We start from the raw sequence: 9,732 nt of genomic DNA, 5'->3' as shown, positions 1-9,732 counted from the left end.
AGCGAACCCCGACTACTTTTCCAATAGGGCCTGTGTAGAAAAGCGCTTATAAAATAAACATTTTAATACATTGCAAAAACGGCTTGCTTGATTGCTATGGTGTCTTTGGGAAAGTTGTGCAAAATTAAAATGCGATTCTTGAAAAATTATACAAGGTTAAAAAACATGTGTTTTTAATAAAAATGTAAAAATAGTGAAATTTTCAAAAAACCATAACTTAACCACAGACAAACAGACATAACACATTGAATATTTCTCACTGTAAAACATCGTCGGTGAAACATTAGCGCCATCTGTTGAGTACACTGTGGTGGGTAATATGCTGAACAGATGGCGGTAGTGTGTAAACGTCAAACGCAAGGAAAATGACTATGCGCGCCACAGGTGGCGGTACTACCAACTACGATACTTTTAAATTAACCGTTAAATGCTTGTTCGATGAACAACTTGCGAGTTTTATGTCTGTTTGTCTGTGACTTTACCATCACCAAACTTTGCCAGTTATTAGCAAACGTTATGAGCTTCAATGAGGCTTAAAACCGAAAATTTTCAAAAATGCATTTTTTGAAAAATTAACTTTTTTAATAATAAATATATTTTTTTTTCATTGATACAAACGAAACTTTTTACATATTTTTTACACAATTGCCAAAATAATATCTACAACTTTGCTGAAGACAACAAATCAATCGAACAAAGCGTTTCGGCAATATATATTTTTAAACTCATTACTACTATTTTTACACAGGCCCTTTTCAAAAAGTAGTCGTGATTCAATATGAAAAACTGAGCGCCTTTACTAAAAAGGAACAACTGTGCAAAGTTTTTGGAAATGATCGGTCAGGATCGATTTGCGAACCTTGGTGGAATGCCTCAGCTGTCACTTGCCGCAACGCATCAGCTCTATATCTAATGTAGGTGGCCCTTAAGAGGCGATCCATTAAGACCATCAAGACCAACAATTGAAATGGCCTTAGATTTTGTAACCAAACCTTGTAAGGCCATTTTCTAGGGAACCGAAGTCCGCAAAGGCAAACCAACATAATGAACAGGTAGGTAAAATTCTTCTCTACCCGTTCGTGGTTTAGGTTTGCGAATGAAGGTTGTTTACAAAATGAAGTTAAGGCCATTTCAATTGTTTGTCTTGATTTATTATGTCACGCCCAATTGAGAAAAAAATACCCCCCCCTTTCGTGACGTTTTCCCAATACCTATGCTTGTCACAAAATCAGAAGCTACCCCCCCCCCCCCTCCCCATAAGGGCTTGACATAATATGTACATCAACCTTAAGTGCTTACTTAATTATAGGCCTTTTTAATAGAAACTAAACGATCGATTCAACCTCTGGTGGTGAATAGGAGAACGTCAAAAAGAGTGTTGTGAGCATAAATTTTTGCCTTGAGACATAGGAAGCGGAACACTTTTTTACATTTCCTGATAAATTGATTCATCTGAGATGCTGCGAAACTTAATTTACAGTTGAAAACTTTAATTCTGAAACGTTTTTGAAAAGATCATGCTGGTGTTCAGGAATATTTTTGTTGAGAAAAATGGAAAATTATAAAAGTGCCTTAGTGGTTATGATCTTCCGGATTTCTTGGGTGTGAATAGTTAAGGCACAAACGAAGTGACAGACGGAGCGGCTCGAAAACTTTGGTGACTAACCTGCTATTGCAATTTTTCAGTGTACCACATGGCAACACCACTACTACTGGATTGTACCACATGGCAACACTACTATTGGATTGAACTAGCATTTTCACCAAATGTACTAGAATATTTTGGTTCTATCTCTTTCACTCTACTCAAAACTGAAATGCATAAAAAAATGACAAAATGATACGCACTCTTTGCACACTGTCAAAGAATCATTGTACACAAAATCAACTTTGTTCAAATCAAAACAAAAAAACTAACCCATCTGGTGGATGATGGCACAAGCTTCCAAGAAAATTCTATTACAGTGAACCACATTATTCAAATGGATTTCTTCGCCAGTAAGTCGTCTGTCACTTCGTTTGTGGTTAAGGTGCAAATCAGTTCAGATTTGTGGAAAATCGTACAATAAGAAAATTACCGATGGAAATTGGCAAGATTTTGAATGAAAAATGCTGTTACATATTTGCTTTGGGGAAAATACTTATTCTGACGTTCATGTAAAGTTCCATAACCATTTCAGTTGAAGTTTAGCAGGGATTATAAACAATTTATAACCATTATCGGTAAGGTCATGTGACGGTTCGCGTTTATGCGGGTTTACTTGGTGAACGATGGTGGTGGTTTCTTAAGATTGCGCCATCTATCTACTAAAGTGAAAAGATACGACATACTCCTGTTCTGTACCACCCTGTAAAGGGCTAACCTGACGCACCGCACATGTGCTTTGACATTTCCATCAAAATAATAAACAAATCTATTTTCTGTGACATAAGAGATTTTCCCCAACATTGTGCTGCCGGTTATTCAAAAATTCTGCTAAATTCGATTGTTTTATTTTGAAAATGCGAATAAATCACAAAATGATGTTAAACATAAGTAAATCGATACTATCGGCCATCAATTTACAGCGACAATCGAGTAAGTAAACGCTTCACAATAATTTACAACGTTGGTAAAAGATGGTCCTTTTTAAACATTTGCAGGATTATTTTCTGTCGCATCAAGGCTTCAAAGTTCTAGCAAACTATTCTCCGAGGAACAGCAGCGTCAAAGAGAAAAGGTTGGTCGTATTGAGAAGATCGAAATCCGGTATCTCGGAACACCCAAAGACACAACGCTCATCATGAACCGAGGAATGTCCACTCCGTTGGATTGTGCAAGGCGTAAGTTGAATAAAGTGTCGACGTTGTTTTTAAAGGATCATAAACGATAACCTGTTTACATTTGTAGATATTGGCGAGAAATATTGTCGATATTCCGCCCTGGCCCTTCTCGACAATAATGTACCGTGGGATATGCGGAGATCCTTAGAAGATTCCTGTACGCTACAGTTGCTAAACTTTACCTCGCCGGAGGCCCATCTGGTCAACAAAGCCTTTTGGAGAACGTGTTCGTTCCTTCTAGGTGCGGTTCTGCAGAAAAGTTTCAAAGATGAAGCTGGTTTGTTCCTGCACAGTTTTCCGAAACCAAACAGTTGAGCATTATATTGATTTGTTTTGCATGCATATGACTCCATAATTATATTTGTATTTTAGTTAAAACTGGTAGCTTCGTGCATGACATTGCTCTATCTAAGGATGGTTGGAATCCTTCGATCCAAGAGCTCCGAGCTCTGTCAATTGAGATGATTAAACTATCCCAGCAGGATCTGCCCATCGAGCGTCTGGAGGTTAACAGTGAAGTGGCTCAGGAAATGTTCAGCGATAATCCCTACAAGCGTGAGCAAATTCCTAGCATTTCGGGCCAAAATAACGGCTTGATAACGGTTTATCGAGTAGGAGAACACGTAGATATAAGCAAAGGACCTATGGTTAGCTCTACTGGCTTGGTTGGGAAATGCACGATTCCCGCCATTCATGTAGTACCGCGAGCCAGGACGGATAAGCTTTCACTCTACCGGGTTCAAGGAGTTGCGCTTCCTCTTGGTTTAAACTTGAATCATTTTGCCTACAGTATCTTGGAAGAACGTGCCAAGAAGTTGGTAAGTTATAAATGTTAGTTAATTTTAAATGTGTCTATGGTTTAATCGATGTACCCTTTTTCAGAACCCAGCAAAGCTACCAAATGAGCCGTATGAGGAAATTGTGTCCGCACAGGTGGCATAAAAAGAGTCGTGTAATTAGTTTTTTTTTCCCTTAATAAAGTAAACCATATCCCTTAATTTATCGAAATAATTTCAGTTATAGAAAGAAATGATCTGATACGTTAAAACGAAGCATTATTATATTTGTACATAGATACACATTAAACTATCGGAATTAGGTATTATCAGATGGATCTTAATCAGTTCCGAATTCAAGTCAATGTTCATTCATATTTTAACCTAGGTGCTGCAGCTTCTTACCAACTTTACCCAAATATCTATGTGTGTTTACATGGTTTCTGTTTTAACAATGCAGTATTTTAAACAGGATTTCTATACCTGCGGGCAGGGTTGTTTCCACTCACTTGCAATATTTTTTTTTTTTTCGGTATCATGAAACATTTTTTTAATGCAAGTGAGTGGAAGCAACCCTACCTGCGGGTCAGTATAACAATGGTCATCTTGAAACTAAAAAATAAACTAAATCTTAATCAGGTTGTTGCTCAGCACTAATTGCCTGGAAAAATATTGAAAATAGGTTGAAACTTTGATTTTTATATCAAAATTCCAATACTTTTTGAAAAATTAACGTTTATTTCTGTATTTTTAAAGGATTATTTACAAAAACGTTTAACTTTCACATCTTAGTAGAATTCAAATGCGCCAACATCGATTCTATCGTTAACTTCATTAACATACCTAAGTGATGTATAATTCGAATATGTTCAATATTTGATTTCGTTTTGTTGTTCCAATGTTTAATAGTACTGGTCGCAGCAAATTTTCGAAGGACAGTCGTTGCCATCCGCCAAGTATCATCGTCATCATCTGCTGTACGAAAGCCCATGCGTGTGCTACGCGAATTTTGGTTGCAGCTTTTCAAGTGCAGCATTGCAAGCAATTCTCACCCTCAGCCCGTTGGATGGATCTCATAATTTTTCGATGCTCAGTCTTCTCATTAATCAGCAAGTACAATCTGCTCCGTCGCGATGTTTGCCCAAATGCGTTTCCAACTTATACCAGGATTTTTCCTTTCAACCCGTGGTGTTTCCGTTCGTTCCAGAAAAAGACGATGTATTTGGTCACTGGAGGGTTGTTCTCGTACAAGTGGTGGAAGAAGGGGAGTTTACTGGGAAATAAACTTGAGGCCTACAGGGGGAGGAATTGTTTGGTTCTTTGATCTTAATGAACCCTTTTTTTAACCCATTTCACATTTTTGGGGTAAACCAACCAAAAACTGGATACCAAAATGTACAATACTAATGTAAGGTAGAGGCGTTATATATTGGATGAGACAGCCACAGCATACACCTAATTACAATCCAAATTCAGCACGCATAATGGCATAATGAGTTATAAAAATATATTCCAGTCTTGGATTTGTGGACGAAATTCTAGAATTTGATTATTTAAACAGTGATAACTACTATGAAACGGAACTGTTTCTTATGGCCAGCATAAAAATGTATCCAAAAGTAATGCGTTGTAATAAAGCTAACAGTTGAAATTGGGTTGTTAGTGGAATGCTCAAAAACAGCAAAAAATGTTATCTTCCATTTAATTCCACTTAAGTAATTTTGGTATATGAATGACAATGATGAAGACTACACATTGTAATTGAAATACTTATCTGTTATGGATACCAAAACTAATTAAGTGGAAAAAAATGTTGACAGCATAATGAAAAACCAAAGTGGCCAAATTATTTTCTTAGATGATGAAATAAATGTCAAACTGCTATAACTTTTCTTTAACGTGAACATATTTTAGTCAAATTAAAAGCGATTTACAGATCAATACTTTTACTGCAACTGTGTAAAGTTTCATAGATTCGATTCATTGTACTTCAAGAAATACCATTTTTAAAAGGGCAGTTAAACAATAAACGAATTACTAGAATTGCCCAAACTCGATGTAGAATCATCCAATCAAGCCGAAAACTATACCAATTAACCTTTAATAATTGACCAACCAGCATCAAAATTTGGAAGAGGTGGAGGATTTCCAAATCTTGGGATCAGGATCCCATAATAAGTTGATGTCATACTAAGAAATTTCAAGTTATAAAACTTGTACAGGGGAGAGAGGACATACTTGATCCCCTGTTTTACTAAAAAAAATCAAAAGTTATACATTAATTCCCAAAAATTACGTTTTTTGAAAGATGTCTAAAAACGCATTTTGAACAATTAGGGGAGACTTGATCCCCCTTTACTGACATGTACTGTTTTAAAAGCGAGTGAGCTCATGGACTTTTCATAGTTTTTTTTTTATTCTCTCGAGCCTCTGACATGTTATATACATGTCAAAATGAACGCCAGAAAACATTTGGCCCTCCCTCTTATGATATTTAAATTTGAATATATCCTACACGGAAAGAAAATTGTTTGCATTGAACCAAACAAAACTTAAGTTGCATTTAAACAAACCATTCCGGTTGAAATTATATTGCATTTTGTTGTTTCAATAATACTTATTCATATAAATTCAAAAGAGGATTCTATTAGTTTTAATAAGCCACTTTTCAACTGAAACTATTGTAAAAATAATAATTTTCTATTATTAATTCAACAATAGTTCATTTTATTTTAGCATTTATTCCTCGGGCCATGAATGCAAAAATAACTACCAACCATTCCCTCGTTTTCACTCGGACAAAAATGTAAACAATAACAAAACTTGTGAATTTCTGGAAATAAGTGTAAAATTTCCGAAAATCTTGAGACTTGAGGTAAGTAAGTATGCTGCAGTTGCTAAATATAATCAATTTTCTGTTTTTTTACTTGATTTTTTTTCCGTCGATCTTGTTTTCCGTACTGAGTACCAATGCTCCTGACGCCAGGAAGGCAGCTTCCACACCTGGACCCTACATATCGACCCATCAACTAATTAACCATGCACCAACGGCTTTACTTCCCTTCCGAAGGATGATCAGTGAAAAAAAAACAAAACATAAAAAAAATGGCCGTATTATTTTTTGATTCAATAAACATATTTTTATTTCTACTGCGTGAATTCTATAATAAATATGATTGAATCAACAAGAAATCTCTTTTAAAAACAAACATTTTTGTTGTTGAACCAACTGCCAAATTTGACAGCTTACGTCAAAACCATGAAAGCTCTTGTAAATTCGAAAAGATTTTCTTTTTGATTTGACAATCCATGGGTTTTGAGGAACAAAAATACTGGATTGTTGAAACAATAATGATTTCTTTTTGCAGCCAAAACAAAATGAAATTCTTATTGATTTTACGTCAAATATTATTACGTTTAAAATGGTGGGCGTTGGCCAAATTTGGATTTTTCAGATATAATCCTAAATAGGACCTAGATTATTTAATACTCTAGTAACCTCAAGTCCGTGCTCTGTTACAATGTTTCATTGTGATTAATCAACACTCAAAGGGGTAAAATATCAAATTTGGGGAAAGGGAACTTGGAGTGTAGAGCGCACTGCCCACTGGATGATTCTAAAGCCTGGCCAAGTGAGTGGGGTATGGGTTTATTTGATTGAACGTCATTTCCAATGTATATATTGATACATTCAAACCATTGGCATTTGAGATAAGACAGAGATAGGATGCGGAGGGCCCGCTTAGGAGGAGCGTAACCCATGTTATGGTTTCCATTTATTAAGGGGAGGTTTACTTGGATTTTTTCAAAAAAAAATGATTTTTTTTTTGCATAAAATGAAAGCTACAAGTGTGTAGAATATGTGGCCAAAAGGATTTTACGATCCGAAACATATTTAGCGAGTTATGGCGCTTTGAGTTAACCTTTGTCATGCGCGCTGAGGGACGCAACAAAAACTTTAAACGCGTTTTTCTCGAAACCATATTTTTTATAACAACTTAGAGCATAGGGCTTAAACAAATGATCCGATTTACAATCGGAAAATTGCGCTTTGAAGGATACTATTTTTTGTATGGCTTATACCTAAAATGAAAAAAAAATTGTTAGTTACTATTTTTTAAGCAAGGTCAAAGTGAGAAAAAAAAGGGGTAAATAAAGCACTAAATTTTCAAATGTCCATAATTTGGTCAATTTTTGTCGGATTTCGTTCTAGTTAGGTATAAGCCATAGGGAATATTATCAACTTTAACCACAATAAAAAATTTCCTTTCAGTTCACCACCAGAGGGTGTGCACTCGAAGTTCTGCCGCAAAACCTGACTGACACTCCTCCACGCGAGCCGCCATTTTGAGCCGCCATTTTGTTTTTTTACCTTCAAAAAATTTCCAAGTATTCAGGAATAGTGGACAAATATAATTATCGAAACCGGAAGTTCGTATGTCTTTTCATTCTCCTGAAAAAAAATTCCAAAGTTCAACTGTTTTTCAGCCAAATCCAAGTAAACCTCCCCTTAAATAGTTCAGATAGGCTGGAAATGACAGGTTCATAGTGAGAAAATGTACCATATGGGGCCCGTTCACTGATCTAAATCAGATTCACATCGTCAGACCCTGCCCAAGAATAAGGGGATTGACGATGTCTTGTCAAGTTTTATTTTGAATTTGCGTTTTGCATTTAATACTCTAGTAAATCTCGCGTCCGTGCTCATTCACAACAGTGTGAGGCGTCAATACTCACTGGGTCATATGTCTTAGACCAGTTCCAGATTAGTTTGCTATTAATATCTTCTGCATCGCAGTTCACGATAGTTTACTAAATATGGGTTCTCTTTTCCGACCATAATAGTGTGAGGGAAGGGGGTTAGTTAAACGTTGCGATATGAGAGCGAATAGAGGCAAATAAATAGGGAAGACAACACCATGACCCAAATAAGTAACCAATGCATGCGGCTCACACTTAACTTGTTCTATTTCTTTCTTTCTTCCTATAATGTACTAATATTAACTGCCTGAGGACAAATGGGAACACGACCAGAAGTTCAATAGGAGAAAATTCGAACAAGAAAAGAAGAATTAAACTTGCACCGGCAAGAGGAACTAGACAGAAAGGATCATGCCGGTTGGAGACAACCAATGTATACTGGACGAAGCTTGTATCTAGGAAAAGTCGTATGTGCAGGAAACCGTAAGTAGAATAAGAATCGTAAAAGGTGTGTGCTTGCTTGATAAGATCCTAACTTAACTTTAAATACACGGTAGGAATCGAATATCCATTTATGATTAAGGTTTTGCCCATTTTTCAGTGGGAGTGGCAATACCAGTGGTGTTGAGTACTTGGCACTGATGAAGTCTGCAAGTAGTAGACGAAATACGCGTATCTGTCAAAAGATAAGCAATTATAACGGAATTTAAAGGAAATAAACCAACCCACTCAAAGCTCTTCATAAAGGGATTCCGTTAAGAGGTTCGACAAATTTAAAGGATCAATTGAGCTGATTAAAGGCTGAATAAGCCTTTATTTAGCTGAAGAAGCATATTTTAGGTCTACACAAACACAGTTTAATTTTTTTCACATTCATATATAAGGTTTAAGTGTGTGTAAACCTCGGGGGATCAAGTGTCTCCCAACTGAGTTTTCCAATTCATATCAAACTGAACTAGAAATGAGAAGAAACAGCCCCGAGCAATGATTACGATCGATTCAACTTACTCATAGCTTTGAGCTGTATTAATTTTATTCGTTTTGGTTGAAAATCCAAATGGTTATTTAGATTTTTCACACTGGCTAAAACAAAGTCTAAGAGAGTTAAAATATACGAACTGCACTCAAAAATATAAATTCTCCCACAATCTGACGCAAATGTCACTATAACATTACTTTCCGTCCAGACGAGACTATGTGGAAACTAACCTAAAAAAACCAAGGGGGAATCAAAGTGTCCCAAAGAAACAAGCGTGTCCAGTCTTTCCTATAGTGGAACTTTCAAGATTCGTGACTTTAAAGTATAATTGGGATTTCGTGTATAAGAATTGTCTATGACAGCCGGAAATTTGAGAGAAATTCTAAAAGTCTAGATAGAGATGGAATTAGGGCGTAACAGCTTTTGTAAACAATTATTTCTCTCGATGATTTC

The 9,732-nt window shown here is 36.1% G+C and overlaps 1 protein-coding gene across 1 annotated transcript; it reads left to right on the top strand.

Annotated features, from left to right (window-relative positions):
* Nucleotides 1–2,441: 2,441 nt before the first annotated feature.
* On the top strand, nucleotides 2,442–3,789 carry mRpL39 (mitochondrial ribosomal protein L39). The gene is made up of 5 exons (XM_065230261.1): nucleotides 2,442–2,578; nucleotides 2,644–2,823; nucleotides 2,891–3,133; nucleotides 3,196–3,641; nucleotides 3,706–3,789. Exons 1-5 carry the CDS (start codon nucleotides 2,503–2,505, stop codon nucleotides 3,763–3,765), a joined length of 1,005 nt encoding a protein of 334 aa, XP_065086333.1. The 5' UTR covers nucleotides 2,442–2,502; the 3' UTR covers nucleotides 3,766–3,789.
* Nucleotides 3,790–9,732: the final 5,943 nt, after the last annotated feature.

Source organism: Ochlerotatus camptorhynchus, unplaced genomic scaffold (genome assembly GCF_037179485.1).
Source record: "Ochlerotatus camptorhynchus isolate MF236.1 unplaced genomic scaffold, CSIRO-AGI_Acam_v1.1 ptg000329l, whole genome shotgun sequence".
Taxonomy (NCBI): Eukaryota; Metazoa; Arthropoda; class Insecta; order Diptera; family Culicidae; genus Ochlerotatus; species Ochlerotatus camptorhynchus.
This window is presented reverse-complemented; position numbering and strand designations above follow the sequence as displayed.

Coding starts and splice junctions, on each gene's coding strand:
- mRpL39 (XM_065230261.1), top strand. CDS start 2,503: ATGCGAATAAATCACAAAATGATGTTAAACATAAGTAAATCGATACTA. Junction 2,579..2,643: donor CAATTTACAGCGACAATCGA/GTAAGTAAACGC, acceptor AAACATTTGCAG/GATTATTTTCTGTCGCATCA. Junction 2,824..2,890: donor TCCGTTGGATTGTGCAAGGC/GTAAGTTGAATA, acceptor TTACATTTGTAG/ATATTGGCGAGAAATATTGT.